General features: G+C 50.3%; 1 protein-coding gene across 1 annotated transcript in view; it reads left to right on the top strand.

Moving 5' to 3' along the window:
* Positions 1-21,296, top strand: part of HERC2 (HECT and RLD domain containing E3 ubiquitin protein ligase 2) — a 176,397-nt gene that overhangs the window by 62,082 nt on the left and 93,019 nt on the right. The window contains exons 21-35 of the mRNA XM_090263730.1: positions 3,305-3,489; positions 4,589-4,744; positions 5,437-5,622; positions 6,497-6,652; positions 8,757-8,860; positions 9,881-10,031; positions 12,580-12,794; positions 13,063-13,195; positions 13,288-13,415; positions 13,503-13,698; positions 15,949-16,082; positions 16,671-16,844; positions 16,919-17,055; positions 17,975-18,126; positions 18,763-18,954. Of these exons, the coding sequence (XP_090119856.1) occupies positions 3,305-3,489; positions 4,589-4,744; positions 5,437-5,622; positions 6,497-6,652; positions 8,757-8,860; positions 9,881-10,031; positions 12,580-12,794; positions 13,063-13,195; positions 13,288-13,415; positions 13,503-13,698; positions 15,949-16,082; positions 16,671-16,844; positions 16,919-17,055; positions 17,975-18,126; positions 18,763-18,954 (2,399 nt within the window). The remainder of the gene's footprint in view (positions 1-3,304; positions 3,490-4,588; positions 4,745-5,436; positions 5,623-6,496; positions 6,653-8,756; positions 8,861-9,880; positions 10,032-12,579; positions 12,795-13,062; positions 13,196-13,287; positions 13,416-13,502; positions 13,699-15,948; positions 16,083-16,670; positions 16,845-16,918; positions 17,056-17,974; positions 18,127-18,762; positions 18,955-21,296) is intronic.

The raw sequence follows: 21,296 nt of genomic DNA on the forward strand, positions 1-21,296 counted from the left end.
GATCAGTATTTCATACTCTGATCTTCAGTGAAACGAATCAAAGTCAAGTGATTAACTCAGTGCAGTTGGTGGCGGTGGCAGGAGGCTGGAATTTGTGGCCAGGATGTCTTGGCTGTGACCCCTTGTGTGAAGGTGGCAGCCTGGGACCTGTGGGAGCAACCACAGAGCAGGGTTTATGCTGCTGTCACTAATGCAGGAGCCAGTGAGAACGTGGGTGTTGAATGCTTTGTAAGGAAAAGGTCAAGTTCTCTGCAGGAATTTGAAAACGTGAAGCATGCATCTCTAGAAGTGCTTTTCTGAGTTCTTCAATGGGCCTCCCTTCGCTGGGGGTGCCGTGTGGGGGCCTCTGGTCTCTGCGGGTTTCCCACCTCACTGTTCTCATGAGGGGCCAGCTCCTGCTGTCCTTTTCGTTCCGCCCGTTTGTCCCTTGGTGAGGAGACAGCTGTCTGCCTGCCTGCCTGCACCTGTGATGTTCAGTCCAGAAGTCACGCCTGCTCCGGGGTGATGAGCACTTGAAATGTGTCCAGTATAGTTGAGACATTTTATTTTCTTACTCATTAAAGTTCAGTTAGTTTAACTGAGTTATTTTTTACTAAATTCAAATGTAAAAACTTAGACCTGCTTTAGCTCTTAGAAAACCATTAAGCATGCTTGAAATAACTTGCCCATATGAATTTACTTTTGTAACTGTGCATTTTATGAGTCTAAGTGCAGATCACATACTTTTGATGAAAGCAGTTATTTAATTGAGATGTGCTGTATGTAACAACATGTACCGTGGCTTTGGAAGGCTTCGTGTGAGAAAACCCATATAAAATATCTCAGTGCTTTTTCTGACTGGTTTTATGTTCAGTGATAATATTGTCAGTACATTGGGATGAATGCCTTGTTATACTGATTCTACAGGTTTCTTTTGCTCTTAATGCACATGACAGATGCGGCTTGCCAGCCCGCGGTCTCTGGGACAGGGCCCTGCGTGCGGGGAGGGGTCGGCTCTACTGCAGGTTTACAGGAAAGATGCACCTGTTTAAAATCGAAATGAAAGCTGAAGCGTGGAAGTGATCAGCGCCTCCCAAACGTTTTCAAAAACCGGGAAAACGGCAGCTTCAGCCCCTCACTAACGGGTCCCTGCTGTCCGGGCCGCTCACGGGGGGCGCCGGCGAGCCCTGCCCGGCAGACGTGGGGCCTCGGGTGTGCCTGCCTCGGCCTCGTGCCGGGCGGGCCTCAGTGTGCTCCGGCGGACGCAGTCGTTGGAACACGGTCTAAGACGTAGAAACTTGGGACGTTTTATGTGCTTTCCTGCTGGGAAAAGCGGGGGAGAAATCCCAGCTACCGTAAAGAAGCCACGGGACAGATTTCCTCAGCCTTAGCTTAGCGCAAGGGGCCGCAGGAAACCGTTCCTGTTCGAAAGCGGGGCTCCAAGCACTTTTATCAATGAGGAGCCAGAATTACTCTTTTTTTTTTTTTTTTTTATTAAACATCACTGTGTGGTTGCCTCTCACTTGTGCCCCCAACTGGGGACCTGACGTGCAACCGAGTCATGTGCCCTGACTGGGAATCGAACCGGCGACACTTGGCTCGCAGGCCGATGCTCAATCCACTGAGCCACAGCAGCCAGGGCCTCAGAATTACACATATTGATGGTGGTTCGCAATTTTCTGTTAAGGAAATAAGTTAAAAATTATTCTTGTATTTTATTACTGTCTCTTGCTTCTTTGCATATGGGCATAAAACCCAGGTTCTAGACCAGTTTCTTATTTTTTGAAAATTTTTTTTTCAATTTCAGTTGATGGTTCAATTTTGTCTTAAGTTTCAGATATACAGCATAGTAGTCAGACCATCATGTACTTTACAAAGTGTTTTCCCTGAGCATTCCCAGCGCCCACCGGGTACCACGCTCAGTTATCACGGTACTATTGGCTGTATTTCCTTTGCGGTACTTAGCACCCCGTGACTGTTCTGTAACTGCCAACATGTACCTTGTTGACCCCGTCCCCTTTTGCACCCAGCCCCCAGCCCCGGCCCCCTCTAGCCTGGTTTCTTCCCTTGTGATGAGGGGATCAGGGCGGTTACCAAGTAGTGGAGCAGAAAGGTGAGGGGCCTGGAGGCCTGTGAGCGCCCACCTTTGTTCTGTGCGGCCAGGGAGCAGACGGGGCCCCAGGTTCTCTGTGGCTCTGGGTACGAGGTGAAGAGCTGTGGGGGAAGTCCGCATGTCCCCCGCTCCCGTCCCATGGTGCTGCCCCTAATTCCAGGGCAGTGGACAGGCTGTCCTCAAACCTGCTGTCGGATCAGGAGCCCAGCATGTGCAGCAGAATGCCTGTGTGCCCTGCCCCCAGGGGCAGTCCCAGGTGTCCTGGCTGGGACGGGGCTGGCGAGGGGGCGTCTCTGACAGCGGCCCCAGAACCATCACCCACTCGGCCCTCCTGTTCTCACACCGGGATCAGGCTTGTGCACCTGGCATTGGGCCTGCTCCTGGGTGGCAGGTCTCATCGGGCGATTCTGTCCTCTCTGCCTTGCCAATGACATCAGAGTCACCTTCCTCCAGCACAGACAGGAGGCCACTCTCTTTCCGGGACCTCAGTGGCTCAGCATGGCAGAATCAGTCCCCGCAGCCTGGCACTCCGTCGCCTGCCACGTCCACTCCCCGCCCCTGTCCTGACCGCCCTGCCCTTGTTCTTTGCACTCCGCTCAGGAAGCCAGAATACTGCCTGCTCTCCTGTGGGACCTTCCGGGACCACGTCTCTTCTCCCCTCCCCCCGCTGACTGATGGTTCTTGGCTCACGTTGGAGCTGGAGCCTCTGCTTCTTTCCTTGCTGCCGTGTTCTTTGACCTGTGACCCTGACCTGGCCCACTTACCCACCTTTGCTTGCTTTTCTCTGTACTCTCTGAGCCCTGAGGATCCCACGTGGCCCCTGGGTGCTCCCCGAAGGTCTGAAGTCAGACTTGAGAGGCAGACACAGAAATGCGAGGGATTCTTGTCTTCAGGTCAAAAAATGACAACACAGCTGTTTGTCCTTCTTCAGGCTTGTACAGGAGTTTTCTGTCTCTGTGGACCATCCCGCACAGCCTGTAGGAGCACGTTTGTAAAGCAAAGGGTGTCACTGCACCTAGGGCGTCTCCTCTGCTCCCCTGATGACTTTGGGTGGAGGCTGTGCTTGACAGACACATGACACGTTGGGGGGACAACCCGGCTGGAGGTCACAGTATTTCTGCCTTCATTTTGTCATGATTTTTAAAAAAAATCATTACCTTTAAAAACATACATAACTTGCTTAATTTTTGCCATCGTCTCTCCCCTGCATAGAAACATTGCTTCTCAGACGGTAGCCAGACTGAAGGATGTTGCCCGTCGCATTTCGTCATGTATGGACTTCGAGCAACATAGTCGGGACCGATCTGCTTCCTTGGACTTGCTGCTGCGGTTTCAGCGCTTACTCATCAGTAAACTTTACCCAGGAGAAAGTATCGGTCAGACCGCAGATGTTCCTAGTAAGTCGCTTCAAGCGTCAGGGTCTTGTGCGTGCGAGTCTTTCTGACGTACCTGTTCTCGCGCAGCTGCGCGTGTCATGTCCTGTTTAAGTGCAGCTTTTGTCTTGTACTGTTTAAATCCACTTTTTGATGACTATTCCTATTTTACACTCATCAATATGTTTTATCCCGTTGTCTTAATGTTTAAATTCCTCAGACATCAGGAATAGCATCCTTTATATTCAGGTCAGTCTGACTGACGATTTATCAGACTTACTGTGTGTATTAGTGATGAATGGCAGAGACTACCATAGTGTGGGGACAGAATTGTGCCATCGTACATGTGTGACACACTGGGAAGCCAGCGGGTAGAGCGAGGGGGAGGGATGAGTCACCATGGGGGCCAGACTGGGTCTCGGTTATAGCTCTGGTGTTTTGGCTGGCAGACCAGGTGCTTGGTCTCCTCCAGAGCTGCTCCCCTCTAGAAATGGGAGGCTACCTGAGTGTGCCTCTGGGGATTAAAATAGGACAATGTGTAAGTACTCAGCGCCATTCATGACACAGAGAAGCTGCTTGTGGCTCCGTGGGGTGGCTTTGCTGCTCTTGTTAGTTTTTTCCTAGCTGGCATATTCTAAAATAACTTAGTTACTTTCTGCAAAGAAGGAGGCACTTGTAGATGATGGCGAATTTCAGATTGAAAGAAGTGAACGTCACGTTCGAAGGAGGTGACTATCTCAAAGGCATAGAGTCACAAGAATGGAAAAGCCAGTAGGAGCCGTGGAGGAAGAAGAGTTGAAGCTTTTCTGAGATCGAAGGATGCCTTAGTTCATTGGAAATAATTTACCAGCATTCAGACTTGGACTTAAAAACACTTGTGTATTGAATCTTAAGGCTTTAAAACTCTGTAAGCTGTGACTTCCGTATTCATATACCCAGGGTGGAGAACAGTCTCTAAAAATCAACATAACCAAATGCACTACATTTTAAATTATGTGATGTAAAAGGAGCCAAAGTTATTGTAGGTAAAGATGAATATGTGGTAGAGAAGGAGGGGAGCAATTCATTTTACATACTAACTGACTTTCAATGGTGAACATGAAATGTTCTAACTTCCTTCAAGGTCCTGAGCTCATGGGTGTGGGCTCCCTGCTGAAGAAGTACACGGCCCTCCTGTGCACGCACATCGGGGACATCCTACCCGTGGCCGCCAGCATCGCGTCTGCCAGCTGGCGGCACTTCGCCGAGGTGGCCAGCATCGTGGAAGGGGACTTCACTGGTACCGTTCTTGTTTCCTGCCTGCGGACATCTGTGTATTTTCAGAGACTGATGAGAGTTGGCATTTATCATTGCTACTAACCTGCTTGCCTTTGCCCCAGACAGTTTCTAGTCCTGCTGCCCTTTGTCGCTCGTTTTTGTAGTTAGTGACGATTCTGTTGTTACGCTCCTGCTGCAGGAGTCAGATCACCGTGAATGTGACTAGTGACTTAGAGTCACACCCCGTTATTGACGCTGCAGTAGTGAGTGCCGTGGTGATTAACTAGTTTTATTTCAGCAGCATAGAAGTTAGTTGCCCCTTTCAAGACCTTAATCAATTCCAATATTTTTTAGTATTTTCCAAGTTAATTCTGTGACATTAAATGATTGTTATTGAGTGCTTTTCTCTGATAGTAAATTAGTTGTAAACACTTCTTTTTCTGAACAAAAGATTTTAGTTAACATTTTTGTGTCAAAATGATGGTTTTGAAACACGTCCTTGTAACTCAGAGGGTTCTGTTTGGTACCTATATCTGTCTCTTTCAGAATGAAAGATAAAATAATCCTGTAGAAATAGGCCGAGGACAAGCATTCGGTGGTTTGTGATTTATCAGAATGTAAACATAGAGCAGGCACATAAACTGTTTTTTAATAGGATCAACACTTTCATTTACGTCTTCATGCTTTGTTCTTCTGTTTCCTTTCGACCCCTAGGCGTACTCCTTCCAGAACTGGTGGTCTCCATAGTCCTCCTGCTGAGCAAGAACGCCGGCCTCATGCAGGAGGCCGGGGCTGTGCCCCTGCTGGGGGGCCTGCTGGAGCACCTGGACCGCTTCAACCACCTGGCGCCGGGGAAGGAGAGGGACGACCAGGAGGAGTTAGCCTGGCCCGGCATCATGGGTACGGCCCCTCACTTACGGGGCTTCTCTGGGCTGGCCCTGGCTTAGTCCGACCCAGTCTCGCCTCTCGTTGGCAAGACCCCTTGACCAGGAAGGCCGCTCCTCTGCCACTGTTTTCCGCTGGCAGCATAAGAGGGAACTGGCGATGATTTAAACCCAGAGACATTTGGGTTATCTGTAAGGAAAGCTTTTCTGTTAGTGATGGTTGTTACATCCCGAAATGGGCTATTTTGGAAAGTTCCGGAAAACCCTTTCTTGGGTGTCTCCAGAAGGCACTGTTGAGGTGGTTTGAGACATGCAGCTTTGGGGGCAGCTGTGGGCAGGGGACGACTTCCTGAGCTGTCATGTTACCGAGCGACAGCGGGGGTGCCGTGCCGCAGCCCGCCGAGCGTTCCTGTCCCCGCCGTCTGCGGTGCTCACCAGGGGCGGGCCTGCCTTCTCCAGCTCTTGGGCTGTTAAGATCTTATTTTTATTCATTTTTAGAGAGAGGGGAAGGGAGGGAGAAAAAGAGGGAGAAGAACATGGATGTGCCAGAGATACATTGATTGGTTGCCTTTCGCACGCCCCCAGCTAGGGACCTGGCCCGTGACCCAGGCCTGTGCCCTGAGTGGGAATTGAACCGGCGGCCCTTTGGTTCGCAGGCCGGCGACCACTGAGCCACGCCAGCCAGGGCCATTCTTGTCTTTTTAAACCCACTCCATGTTTTGCTGAGTGTGTGTGTGTCTGTCGGGAGGTGTGTTAAGTCTCCCGTTGTGGTTGTGGGTCGGTCTGTTTCGCCATGCATTTCTTTCACACAGTTCGTTCTAGTCGTTTTACCTATTGATCTATCGATTTATTGATTATGGTTTCTGTATATACAGAGTCATTTTTTACAGGTCAGAACTGTAGAAGCAACGAGGAGGTGACCCTCATCCGCAAGGCTGACCTGGAGAACCACAACACAGACGGGGGCTTCTGGACCGTGATCGGCGGGAAGGTGTACGACATCAGGGACTTCCAGGCCCAGGCCCTGGCAGGGGGCAGCGTTCTAGGTGAGGCCCGTGGCTGCTCCCCGGCTGGCGCCGCGGCCCGCGTCGTTGGGCGCAGCACGGCGGGCTTTTGTTCCTTTCCTGTACACCCGTGTGTGTGTGTGTGTGTGTAGGTACTGACCTTACTGGGGTGACGTTGGTTTATAAAACCACATAGGTTTCAGGTGTACAGTTCTGTACAGCGTCGTCTGTGTATTGGATTGTGCGCTCACCACCCAGTGTGGTCCCCTTCCTTCCATCACCATATGTCCCCCCTTTACTCTCTTTAATTGCCCCCCACCTCTCTTGCCCTCTGGCAATCACCATACTGATGAGTTTTTTATTTTTCACTTAATCCCATCCCCTTTTTTATGCAGCCCTCAACCGCCCTCCCCTCTGACAACCATCAGTCTGTCCTCTGTAGCTGTGAGTCTGTCCCTACTTTGTTTATTTTGTTCATTAGATTTCACATATAAGTGAAATCGTATGGTATTTGTCTTTCTCTGATGGGCTTATTTCACTTAGCGAAATATTCCCTGGGTCCATCCATTCTGTCGTAAAAGGTAAGATTTCCTTCTTCTTCTTTTTTTTTAATAGGCAGGTAGTATTCCATTATGTAAACATATCACAGCTTTTTTATTCACTCATCTACTGATGGGCACTGTGGCTACTTCCAAACCCTGGTTATTGTAAATACGCTGCAGTGAACATAGAGATGCATGTATTCCTTGGAATTAGTATTTGGCGTTTCTTTGGATCAATTCCCAGAAGTGGAATCATTGGGTCAGTCATAAGGCAGCTCCATTTTAATATTTTGAGGAAACTTCATACTGTTTTTTGTAGTGGCTGCACCATCTGCACTCCCACCAATAGTGCACGAGGGTTCCCTTTCCCCACGTCCTCGCCAGCACTTGTTGGTTGTGGATTTATTGATAGTAGCCACTCTGACAGGTGTGAGGTGGTATCTCATTGTGGTTTTAATTTGCATCTCTGATGATGAGGGACACGGAGCATCTTTTCACATCTATTGGCCATCTATATGTTTTATTTGGCAAAGTATTCGGTCCTTTGTTAATTTTTAAATTGGATTGTTTATTTTTCTTTCTGGTGTTGAGTTGTGTAAGTTCTTTATAAATTTTGGATATTAACCCCTTATCAGATGTATCATTGGCAAATATGTTCTCCCATTTAGTGGGTTCAATTTGTTGTTGGTTTCCTCTGCTGTGCAAAAACTTTTAAGTTTGATGTAGTTCCATTTGCTTATTTTTTCTTTTGTTTCCCTTGCCCGAAAAGATATATCATAAAAAAATACTGCTATGAGAAATGTCAGAGATTTTGCTGCCTATTTCCTTCCAGGAATTTTATGATTTCAAGTCTTATATTTAAGGTTTTAACCCATTTTGAGTTTATTTTTGTGTGTGGTGTAAGGAGGTGGTCTAATTTCATTTTTTTGCACGTATCTGTCCGGTTTTCCCAGCACCATTTATTGAAGAGAGTGTGTCTTTACCCCGTTGCATGTTCTTGCCTCCTTTGTCAAATTTTAATTGACCATAAAGGCATGGATTCCTTTCTGGGCTTTGTAGTTGTTTTGATTGCTATGACCTTGTAGCGTAGTTTGATATCAGGTAGTGTGATACCTTCAACTTCGTTCTTCTTTCTCAAGATGGCTGAAGCTATTTGGGGTCTTTTGTGGTTCCATATAACTTTTTGTTCTAGTTCTGTGAAATATGGCATTGGTATTTTGATAGGAATTGTGTTGAATCTACAGATTGCTTTGGATAGTATGGACATTTTAATAATGTTAATTCTTCCTATCCATGAACATGATATCAAAGCACTAGAGTTTATAATGATCCATTTGGTACTTCTCCTGAGCCTTCCCATTTTAAACTCTGTGACTTTGGTGTCTGTCCTGTCAGGGAATTGAGGTATCTTCGAAGAATTTCTCATCGTTACACATTTTTTGTTCCAACACTCATCGGGAGGCATTCCAAGTTCTGAATTGGCACAGGCAGCCCAGGGAGAGGGTGGGAGGTCCTTACCCTTCTGAGTCTCCTTCCCGTCCCCATTTCTGTGTGGAGTGTGGGCAGATTGTACAGAGTCGCAGCAATTTGTGGTCTTCTTGCAGCCCAGTTTGCTGGAGAAGACCCGGTGGTAGCTCTGGAAGCCGCCCTACAGTTTGAAGACACACGAGAGTCGATGCACGCCTTCTGCGTCGGCCAGTACCTGGAGGTGAGGCTGTGAGGGGCGAGCGCCATGTGGCCGGCTGGGGGCCCTCTCTGTGTGTTGGTGCTGGGGGGCCTTCACCGTGGACTTTGTGGGGTGGGGGTGGGGGTGTCATTACACTATAAACATGCAGATACTCCGGAGGCCTTTTTTATATGCAAATTTGCATTTACACATGTTCACATTTATGATGCCCTGCTCTTACAACATTACTTTTAAAACTAGTAATTTGTAAGAAACGTGGACATTCCCACACATAACGAAGAGGCTGACGTTTGGTATTGACAGTGTCGTCATAAGCTCATGTAGAAATTTGGAATGACTTAGCATCTTGAGGTTAATGACTTAGCATGTTTTTTGGGAAGAACTATCTAGTAGCATAATCATTAGAATAGAAATATGTCCTTTGTACATATTCCTGAGCTTTGGAGTTTATTTACTGGGCTTGGCTTTCTAGGTATGAATGTAGAGGTAATAGAGTTTATTAAATGCCACAAAGGTGGGCCTGGAAGCATTTTATTTGTAGATTGTCTGATATGACAGGCAGAGTTTAAAATTATTTACATGTGAACTCTGTCTTTTCTGTTGGAATAAATTTATTTCTTCCACGTGTGTGGTCACAGTTGACTGACTCAGTCATATCGTTTTGATTTCTCTTTGGGTTTTTTTATGTAACAATTCAGTATGGTTTCTGAAGCATTATAGACAGTCACTCTGGAAACTTCTGTTTGGTTCCCTGAGGCCTGTTCTAGCGAAGTCGTTGACGTGCTTCAGTTTTTCTGCCCACAGACCTGGGCGGCGGCTGCCCGCTCTCGCTCTGGAGGACGGGTGCGGCTTACAGCTCCTGTTGCTTTGGTGGCAGTGGGAGCTCACTGTCGCCAGACGTAGGACTAGGGGCCTGGAGCCCCTGCTTTCTTCCTCCCGGCCATACGGCCTGTTTAAGGATAGAAGCTGGTGCTCTCCTTGGTTTTATGTTTTGGGTGGACCCTGTTTTCTCAGACTGATGGTGAAATTGATCTTCCCCAGCCCGACCAGGAAGTGGTTACCATCCCCGACCTGGGAAGTCTGTCGTCGCCTCTGATAGACACAGAGCGGAACCTGGGCCTGCTCCTCGGATTACACGCGTCCTATTTAGCGATGAGCACCCCGCTGTCGCCCGTCGAGATCGAATGTGCCAGTAAGAAAAATTTTGTTTCCCACTAACTGATGAGCAGGTTATCCCAGCTGCGCCTTGTGGGCCATTGGCGTAGGAGGGGAGCAATCGACGAAGTCATTGATGAGGAAAATAAGGGGATCGGGACTCAGCCGGGTCATCAGGGAAAGCTGCCTGTGGCATTCGTGTACTGTCACGTCTGTGCCAGCAGAGGGAGCTAACAGTGTGGGAAGGCGGGTCCTGTGTGTGGCCTCCTGCGCACACCCTCTCATGGGACGGGGGCCCAGCCCGGGGTCACCTCCCTGTGCCCAGAATCCACGTGCTGTGGATCGCCAGCTCCCATCGGAAAGAGCGTTCTGCTTCAGGATGGGGTTCTCATCAGACCCAAATCCAATACAATTTGGGATGGCAGCCTGCGTAATCTCCCAGAGTAATGGCATTTCCCCACGTGTTGTAAGACAGGTTTACACTTTTCTTCGAGTGTGCATTTCTCCGTCCATCTGCCCACCAGCTTCCCACCAAGTGTTACCGGGTACTCACAGGTGACCCTTGAACAACGCGGGGGTTGGGGTGCTGACTGCCTACGCAGTTAGAAGCCTGTGTATAACTTAAGCCAGCCCTCTGTGCGTGCGGGTTTCTTAACAGCACTTGGCGGGTCAGTACGGAAAACATCTGTATAAGTGGACGCGTGCAATTGAAACCCGCGCTGTTCAGGGGTCATCTGTCCTGTGTGTGTCACCATGCTGGTCCTTCAGGGTGTCGTAGGTGTGGAACTAGACACCCTCTGTCTTTAGGGGCATCTTGTGTGCTGATGAGCCAGACGTGATAAGCAGGTCAAGATACACGGGGGCAGTGGATCAATGGAGACATTTGCACGTGGTTCTGGCAGAAAGAGAGGCTCGTAGCGGCACACCAGTTATGAAACTGGAGGCCAAGCCAGCTGGCGTCTGAGCCTCGTGGGCAGAAACACGGGCACACGAGGGGCACGACTTCCGGATCGGCAGCTGCGAGGCCTGGTCCGCCTGCCGTCTGGGGTGGCGCCTGTGCATGCACACGGGGCCCCCGCTGTGTGCGGAGCCTCGCGGCGTGGTGGTGGTGGTGGGGCTCTCCCCCTCCCGCAGAGACCTGTCAGCCTGTGGGAAGATAGGCCTCTTCTTCCTCAGCCAGGAGGGAAGGGCTGGGAGTGTCTTGAGTGGAGGGAGGCAGAGGTGCTGTGGCCCCGTGAGTCGGGGCTGACCCACTCGAGGGTGTCAGGGGCCTCCGTCCGAGCAGTGTTTTCAGAGCTAGGAGGGGGTTCCAAATGGAGAGGATCGTGGTCCGAGTTGTGTAATAGAAGAATCAACGTGGCATTCTGGAGAATGCTCCCGAACGCTCTAAAATTCCCGTTCCCAGTGGAAGAATATTGAGTGCATCCAGGATTCATTCAGTTGCTTGGGTTGTGGAGGGATATGTTCATTTCATGAGCCATTGAGAAACATCTGTAGTGACTATTTTCTTGGAGCCTCCCCCTTGCAGTGGTGAACGACCTGTGCTTCACACAGTCCCCCTTTGCGGGCCGCTGCGTCTGTCCCCCACAGTCTGTCCCTGACAGACGCCCTGTGCTGTGAGCTCAGCAGTCTCTCGCTGCTGCTGCTGGGGGAGGAGGTGTCGAGGCTGACGCGGCGCATCCTGACTTCTCTCCGTCACGGAGCCCCTCACATGGCTGTTCTCCTCCCTGGTGCCCGTGCGCTCGTCTTCATCCGGATCTCAGCTCAGTTTCATTTCCACAGGGAGTGCTTGACTGACCCTGCGCCTGCGGGGAGCCTGCTGCCGCCCGCGCTCTGCGCCCCGTACGCATGCAGCTCCCCGCTGACACTGAGTGATGACTTGCAAGCGGTGCCCCTACGTGCCCGGCCTGCCGGGTTGCAGAGCCCCAGGCTGCGCACGGCCCTGTGGCCCCAGACAGCCGGTGCCTGAGCAGCTGTCCAGTACATGTGAGCCAGGGCTGTTAGGCTGCGTGCTGATACTGCGCTTGAGGCACGCTGAGTAACCAGAAAGCGTTAGCTGTTTTCACGTAGATGCAGGCACGCCTCCTCGGAGTTACTGTGAGTTCGGTTCCAGACCACCACAATAGAGCGAATGTCGCAATCAAGTGAGTCCCACAAATGTTTTGGTCTCCCAGGGCGCAGAAAGTCTTTTTTACGGTACGCTGTATTCTCCTAAGTGTGCAGTAGCATCGTGTCTAAAACAGTGTACGTACCTTTATTAAGAAAGACTTTATTGCTAAGAAATGCTAGCCATCATCGGAGCCTTCAGCGAGCTGGCACCTCTTTGCTGGTGGACGGTCTTGCTCTGATGGTGGTGGAAACTCAGCATCCGCAAGGGGCAGCGGAGGCGAGTGTAACGGAGCGAGATAGCTGTGTAGGGATCAGAAGCCCGTCTGTGTGACTCTGTTAGACACGGCTCTTTCGTACGAATGCTGAACTTTACCTGCTAAGTTCAGTACGCAGCCCTTTCTCTTTTTTCCGCCGTTATTTACTAAGGACGCGTGTTCCCCAGGCTTTCTCTGACCGCCTGCCTGTGTGTCTTCTAGAGTGGCTGCAGTCCTCCATCTTCTCGGGGGGCCTGCAGACCAGCCAGATCCACTACAGCTACAATGAGGAGAAAGACGAGGACCACTGCAGCTCCCCCGGGGGCACCCCGGCCAGCAAGTCCCGCCTCTGCACACACAGGCGGGCCCTGGGCGACCACTCGCAGGCGTTCCTGCAGGCCCTGGCTGACAATAACGTCCAGGACCACGACGTGAAGGTGCGTGCGGCCTCCCACGCTCGCGGTCCCTCCGTCTCCGTCAGGACCCTGACGTGCGAACGCCCTCGCGCCGCGGTAGCCCAGCAGGCTCGGCTCACATGTTGTTCGGGGGGCTGCTTGGAAGGCGGGAGGTTGGTTCGCTTCCGCGTGCCGGCGAGGCTGTAGCATTGCTGCTTGCAGGCGCACGGGAGGTGGGGGCACATAGTTTAGGTCTCCCCACGGGGTTCCGGGATGGCTCGCAAGTCACGTCCCGCTGTTTCTGCTGCAGGACTTCCTGTGCCAAATAGAAAGATACTGTAGGCAGTGCCACTTGACCACGCCGATCACGTTTCTTCCCGAGCATCCCGTGGAAGAGGTGGGCCGCTTGCTGTTATGCTGCCTCTTAAAACATGAAGATTTAGGTATGAAGCTCGATATTTTAACTGTCTGAAGACCTCTGACTTCCATGAGGTCCCCAGTCAGTACTACCTAGCCTTCTGACTGTCTTTTCCAGGGCACGTGGCCTTGTCTTTGGTTCACGCCGGCACACTTGGAATTGAGCAGGTGAAGCACAGGGCGTTGCCTAAGTCTGTGGCGGACGTCTGTAGGGTTGTCTACCAAGCCAAGTGCTCCCTCATTAAGGTGGGTAGGTCCCGATTCTTTCTTCTGTGCTGTGCGGACAGTCGGCGGACTGGCCGTCAGGAAGCTGTCTTTCCTCTCTGACTGCAGACGCACCAGGAGCAGGGCCGCTCTTACAAGGAAGTCTGCGCGCCCGTCATCGAGCGCTTGCGGTTCCTCTTTAACGAACTGAGGCCTGCCGTGTGTAACGACCTCTCCACCATGTCCAAGTGGAAACTGCTGAGCTCTCTGCCCCGCTGGCGGAGGGTCGTGCAGAAGATCATCCGAGAGCGAAGGAAAAAGAGAGGTAAGGGCGGAATGGTCGGCGCGCGCTGTTATCCTGGGCGTAGCCTCGTCTGGGACCCGGCGGACGCTGCTCGCTGCTGTGCGTCACGGGGGCACCCTCCCCGGCCCGAGTGCGCGTCTGTGTGCTTGTGAGTCCCTCTGCACACTTGCTGCTTCTCCAAGACGCCAGGTGCAGACGCAGCTCTGGGGCCGAGGGCGTGATGATTCGGTGACGAGGGCACTGAGGCCCAGCGACGTTAATACTGTACAGTTGATTGTATTGGTGGGGAACATGAATGTTTTTTATCACTTGTCCTGCTAACGAGACGTATAGGAAGGTCTGCTCTTTCAGTTAATCTTGTCATTCTGGTACAGAAGTGTTTTTCTTTGGAAATACAGTGTATTCTGATACACGGAGAAATGTTATAAAAGGAATTAGAAGAATGACTGGTATTTTCAGGAAGCAGCTGTGTAGCGATATAGAAAGACTTTTTGCATTAAATGACCAAAATTTGAGTAAAAATACCATAGAATTCAGTCACTTGGAATTATAAACAAGTCTGTAGAAATTTCTGATTAGATTCTTTTGAGTCATCCTGATTTGCTCACAGAGCAGCTAACTAAGCAATACTGATGACTGGGATTTGATGGGATTGTGACCAGCAGTGTTGTGAAAGACTGGCTTGTTTAGAAACCATCCTGAAGGGATTGTTCCCAGGCAGCCCCTAAAGCACACCCACTTGTCTGAGCCCCAGAGGTGCTCTGGGCCTGGGAGTCGGGCCGGGACTCTTCTGAGGTCCCCGGGGCTCGCGCACAGAGGCCGCGGCCGCGCCGCTGCCTCAGGGACAAGGCCCCCTCGCCGCCTCGTTACCACCGGCGTGGCTTCCGAGCCCACGTGGTCGCCTCTCCAGGTTTCTTGTTGTGGGTTTATACATGTAGTTGTTTGCTCTTGGAAGCTGTCTTTTCTCTTCTTTTAGAAAGAAAATGCAGTAACGTAAATAACGACTCCCTGGTAGGGCTCTGTCGGACGCAGGAGCGGACATACTGGTGGCTGCAGTGTGTCGCCGTGAAACGGGGCAGATGCAAATGGGCAAAAGGAAAGGCGTGTGGAGGGAACTCGGAGGCACCCAGGACCGAGCCCCAAGCGTCCCCGCCCAGCGGAGTGGCACGGCCTGTGCCCGGGCCTCTGACAGGGCGTGCAGCGACGTGGGTGAAAGGCCGTCAGCCGGGGGCACTCACCGGAGCCTCGGTGGCAGGGCTGTTGTCCGGCTCGGCCGCATGGTTCACGCGGGGCCTGGGGAACAGCTGTCAGTGGCCCCGACTCCAGCCCCAGAGCAGAAGCAGGCGGCCCCCTAAGCCACCCCGTTGGCAGCAGCTCTCTGGCCGGATGGGAAACGTCGTAGGCCTCAGGCACACAGACACGCTCTCCTCGGGCAGAGCAGGCCCAGGGCCGAGAGCCCGGTTCGCAGGAGCTGGCCAGGGCCCAGCGCCGAGGGGACAGGCCTTTCCTGGGCTTTACAGGGTTCCAGCGAAGCGGAATGTTGCTCGTTATTTATATTCTGTGCTGGGAAGAACTAGACTTGAAAGCCTTGAAAGGGACCAAAATACAGAAGCGGCAGCACACATCACATCGCGTGTTTGAGCGCCGTTTCCCTAATTACGGAGATTGATGTAGCGAAAGGCTCCTGACTAATTCCGTGCGACCTGGTGACGGCTCCCCCGCCCCCCCTGCAGCCTGCTGCCTCTGGTGCACTGTCCTCGCGCTGAGGCTGGAGCTGGCATTTTGAAATTGTTCTGTTAAAAAAGAAATCCGAAGAATAATATGTTTGACACATGAAAATTGCATAGCATTTAAATTACAATAATCGTTAAAAAGTTAGCTACTTTATTTTAAGATTTTATTTATTTATTTTTAGAGAGAGAGGAAGGGAGGGAGAAAGAGAGGGAGAGAAACATCCATGTGTGATTGCCTCTTATGCGCCCCCAACTGGGGACCTGGCCCACAACCCAGGCCTGTGCCCTGACTGGGAATCGAACCGGCGACCCTTTGGTTCACAGGCCGGTGCTCAATCCCCATGGTGGCACTCACGTCCTCTGTCCTGTGCCTGGCACGGGGCGGCAAAGGGTTAGTTCTGGATGCAGCGTGAGCGTAATTACGACACTTGTGTAGATACTGACACATTTGTGTCCCTTACTTTTATGCAAATTTTAGTAGTTATTAATTTATACTTAAGTAAGTGGTTTTTATAATGAATGATGTTTTTAAACATAGTTCCTAAGAAGCCAGAATCTACTGATGATGAAGAAAAAATTGGAAACGAAGAGAGTGATTTAGAAGAAGCTTGCATTTTGCCTCACAGTCCGATAAGCGTGGACAAAAGACCCATTGCAATTAAATCACCCAAGGTGAAGTATTCTCTGTGATTCTCAGACTGGCTGTATAGAAACAAAGGGACCCCCGGGGACTGTCGCTCTGTCCTTAAGCGCCCGCCGGGTGGAGCGTGAAGCGGCCTGTTCAGGGGTCGGTAACTGCGCCCCAGCCTCGGCTGCCTGGTGCCGCTTGGGCAGATCCACCCCGGGAGAAGTGTGTCCTCTCACTGTAGGGAGTGCTCACCATTCATTCAGTCATTCCTTCCTTCCTTCCTTCCTTCCTACAGTCATCCTTTCATTCGCCCATTCATTCCTTCATTCCTTCGGTCATGACTGCATCCTTGGCTTCAGGAACGTTCTGGCCCCTGAGACTGTTAACAGGGATGATTATGTAACTCTGCATGCCAAGTGTGCCCTTCCCATGTACATAAGTACAGAGTTAAAATTCATTTATAAGCATACGTCTAACCTAGTTATTTTCACTCTAAGGTAGTTCCTACATTTAAAATATGTTACCAGGAAAAAGCTATCAGCATTTATATTTTATTTTAATTTTTGAGTCACTGTTTCAGAGCCCATAATATCTCGGGGCAGACACATGGTGACATGGCTTTCCTCTCCCAGGACAAGTGGCAGCCGCTGCTGAGCACCGTCACGGGTGTCCACAGGTACAAGTGGCTGAAGCAGAACGTGCAGGGCCTTTACCCGCAGTCTGCGCTGCTCGGCACCATCGCCGAGTTCGCCCTGAAGGAAGAGCCGGTGGACGTGGAGAAGATGAGGAAGTGCCTGCTGAAACAGGTACGGCGCTCGCCGAGACCCCCTCCCGGCGCGGCTCAGCGGCGCGGCCTCACTGTGCTGCGGGTGTTTTGCAGCTGGAGAGGGCGGAGGTGCGCCTGGAAGGCATAGACACCATCCTAAGGCTGGCAGCCAAGAACTCCCTCCTCCCGTCTGTGCAGTACGCCATGTTCTGCGGGTGGCAGCGCCTTATCCCGGAGGGGGTCGATGTAGGGTAAGGCTTTTTAACGGTTTTAATTTCATTGTATTTCTTTCTTTATTATTATTATTTTTAAGATTTTTATTTATCTTTAGAGAGAGGGGAAGGGAGGGAGGAAGAGAGGAGAGAAACCTCGGTCGGTTGCCTCTCATACACCTCCAGTTGGGGAACCTGCCCACAACCCAGGCACGTGCACCAACCAGGCATCGAACCAACAACCTTTCAGTTCCCAGGCTGGCGCTCAGTCCACTGAGCCACACCAGCCAGGGCTTATTTCTTTTTTTTAAATTGAATTTATTGGGGTGACGTTGGGTAATGAAATTACATAGGTTTGGCCCTGACCAGTGGGCTGGGCAGCGTCCCACAAACTGAAAGGTCACAGGTTTGATTCCCGGTCAGGGCACGTGCCTGGGTTGCAGGCCTGGTCCCCGTCAGGGTGCGTGCAAGAGGCAGCCAGTCCATATTTCTCTCTCACGTTGATGTTTTTCTCCCTCCTTTGCCCTCTCTCTAAGAATAAATAACACTTTAAAAAGTACATAAGTTTTAGGGACACAGTTATGTAGCACAGAGTCTGTAGGGTGTACTGGGTGTTCCCACCCCAGGTCAGGTCTCCCTCCCTCACCATCATCCCCCCTTTACCTTTGCCGACCCCTCCCCACCCCGTTCCCTCTGGTCACCACCCTGCCGTTGTCTGCGTCTCTGAGGTTCTTTTCTTTGCTTAAAATCCCTTCAGCTTTCTCACCCAGTCCCCTGCCCCCTGCCCCCTGCCCACTGACCGCTCTCAGTCCGTTCTCTGTACCTGGGAGTCTGTTTCTGTTTCTCATTCGTTTTGTTCATGAGATTTACTGATGAAGGAACATGGGGGCAGCAGTGCGTCATTCTGCTGCGGTAACAGCTTGGCAATAATCTAAGTAAAATTCTGTATCTTTGTAAGGGAACCCCTTACGGATTGTTTAAAGGATGTTGATTTGATCCCGCCTTTTAACCGGATGCTGCTGGAGGTGACATTTGGCAAGCTGTACGCTTGGGCTGTTCAGAACGTTCGAAACATTTTGATGGATGCAAACGCCAAATTTAAAGAGCTGGGTGAGTTTTTAAAATATCTCATGGTTAACAGGCTGTATTAAAACTGCTGTTGAAGTAACGTTGGGGATCTCATTGGTGTTATTTTATAGTGTGGCTCCTCATTACATGTTGTGGGAACTCTCAGATGCCGATTTTTGCTCTTGAATAACTTTGTACATCAGACCGATAATCTAAGCTGCTTTACACTTTCTCGGGTTCTAAATAAAACTTGCAAAATTTGACAAATAATACAATCTTGTAGCATCCTAATATAAAGCTTTGACACCTTAACCTTTCATGTGTATCAGTTACCACGCTGCACCCTAAAATGTGGATCTATATTAATGCTTAATTGTTCCGATGACAAGTTGAGCTGGGGCTGCTTCTGGGGAAGAGAAGTGAACACTGTCATCAGTGCTGTGGACTGAGGCAGCCACCAGGGGGTGCAGGAGCAGTGGTGACTGTAGACAGGCCAGATGCCCGCGTGTGGTGTGACGGTGGCAGGGCACCTGCAGAGCATCACAGGGGCTCCCGACGCCCACGCTCTAGGAATCCACGGACAAACAGACGGAATTTTAACAAATCGCTAGGGTTTCCCGCATCAGGTATATTCTTGTATCCACACGCGAGACACTGACGCGTGCCCATGCTTTGTAGGTGTCCAGCCCGTGCCCCTGCAGACCATCACCAACGAGAACCCCGCGGGACCGAGCCTGGGCACCACCCCGCAAGCCCGCTTCCTCCTGGTGATGCTCAGCATGCTGACCCTGCAGCACGGGGCGCGCAACCTCAACCTCCTGCTCAACTCCGGCACACTGGCCCTGGCGCAGACCGCACTGCGGCTCATCGGTGCGTCGCCCCGCCCGGCTTCCTTTACGGAACGTTGTGATTTTGCCTAGGGCTCTCTCTCTGTGTCATTTATTTTATTATTATTTTATTTTCTTTTAAATTTTGGTTACTTTGGAATTGACAGTTTTGTTTTTTTTTTAAATATTTTATTTTGAGAAAGAGGGGAATGGAGGGGGGGAAGACAGGAAGAGAAACATCACTGTGTGGCTGCCTCTCACGCGCCTCCAACTGGGGACCTGGTCCGCAACCCAGGCATGTGCTCTGACTGGGAATCGAACCAGTGACCTTTCGGTTTGCAGGCCAACTCTCAATCCACTGAGCCACACCAGCCAAGGCTAACTTTGCTTTTTTACTTCAAGATTATTTTGGGTATTTGGGTCCCCTGCATTTCCATATAAGTTTCAGGGCTGGCTTTTCTTTTTTCTTTTTTTTTCCATAATTGGTTCTCATTATAGACTCTGGTTGTAGAAACAGGTTATCTGTAGGGTCAGTCACCATGCGGCAGGGGCTGGGCTATTTACAGGCCCACTGTACCATGGTGCTGCCTGGCCGTTGCTCAGCCAGGACTCGGAAATAAGTTAGAATTGGCCAGGCGGGCGGAAGGCTGGCTTTTCCATGTCTGCAAAAAAGGCATTGGTGTTTTTTAGTGATTCTACTGAATCTGTAGATTGTGCTGGGGAGTGCTGCCCTCTTAACAATATTAAGCCTTTCATTCTATGAACTTGGGAGACCTTTGTGTTTATGTAGGTCTTCTTCCATGTCTCTGAGCAGCATTTTACAGTTTTATTGTTATCGCGGTAATTTAATGCTGGTCTCATAGAGTGAGTTGGTAAGTGTTGCCAGGACACAGTTGGGAAGCGTTCTATTTTTGGAAGACTTAGAGAATTGGCATTAATTCTTTCAATGTTCAATAGAACTGAGCAGTTGGGCCATCTGGTCCTTGGTTTTTCTGTGCTGGGAGGTTTTTGGGTTTACTGATGTAGCCTCTTTACTTGTCCGGTAGGACTCTGCACGATTTCTGTTTCTTCTTGAGTCAGTTCACGTAACTTGTGTTTTTAGGAGTTTATCCATGTTATCTGGGTTTGCTAATTATTATGTCGGCATGCGGTTGTTCACAGTGCTCTCTTTATAGTCCTTCTTATTTTTGCAGAATCAGTATTGTTGCCACTTTCACTGCTGGTTTTAGTTACTTGCATCCTCTCTTTTTTCTTAATGCACCTAAGAGATGGTCAGTTTTGTTGACATTTTTCAAAAAACCCCAACTTTTGATTTTGCTGATTGTATTTTTCCTATTATCTATTTATATTTGCTTTAATTTTTACTGTTTCCTTCTTTCTGCTAACTTCCTTACCTTCTTCTTACTTTTCTAGTTCATCTAGATGTAGAGTTAAGTTATTGAGATCTTCATTTAAAACATATATTTTATTTATTTTTAGAGAGAGGGGAAAAGGGAAGGAGAACGAGAGGGAGAGAAACATAGATGTGAGTGAGAAACATTCTGTCAGTTGCCTCTTGTATCCCTACAACTGGGGGCCTGGCCTGTAACCCAGGCATGTGCCCTGACTGGGATTCGAACCAGCGACCTTTTGGTTCGCAGACCGGTGCTTGGTCCACTGAGCCACACCAGCCAGGGAGAGATCTTTCTTCATTTTTAATGTATGTTTTCTTAGATATAAATTCCCCCCTGAGCACTGCTTTTGCTGCGTCCCACAAGTTTTGATGTGCTGTGTTCTTGTTTTCATTTATCTCAAAATATAATTTTATTTCTCATGATTTTTTCCTCCCTTTGCTAGGTTAAGTGTGTGTTGTTTAATTTCTACATACTTGTGAATTTTCCAGTTTTCCTTCTGTTATAAATTTCTACTTTTTTTTTCGTTATGGTCAGAGCAGGTAATTTGTATGGTTTTAGTCTAGTTCAGTTTGAGACGTGTTTTGGGGCCTCACCCGTGTCTGTCCTGGAGAACAACCCAGGCGTCCTTGGGAGGACATGTGCTGCTCTTTGGAGAAGAGCGTTCTGTAATGTGCGCGTGTGACACCTGATCGGCTAACCATACTCTTTGCCTGAATCCTGAGATGCTTCTGGGCCAGTGTTCCAAGTCCACGTGAAATCCCAGGCTTCCCTCAGCCCTTGGGCCTTGCTGGTCCTAGGCCCACGTGATGCACTCAGGAGTGCGGCAGGCTGGGAATGGGCAGCCTCTGTGAGCACACAGCTGGTGCCTTGGACCTCATAGCAACTACAGCTCCTTTTAAAAGGATCAACCTGGCTGCTGTGGCTCAGTGGATTGAGCGTCGGCCTGTGAGCCAAGTGTCGCTGGTTCGATTCCCCGTCAGGGCACATGACT

The sequence above is a fragment of the Furipterus horrens genome, unplaced genomic scaffold (assembly GCF_987537825.1).
Source record: "Furipterus horrens unplaced genomic scaffold, mFurHor1.1.pri manual_scaffold_16, whole genome shotgun sequence".
Lineage (NCBI taxonomy): Eukaryota > Metazoa > Chordata > Mammalia > Chiroptera > Furipteridae > Furipterus > Furipterus horrens.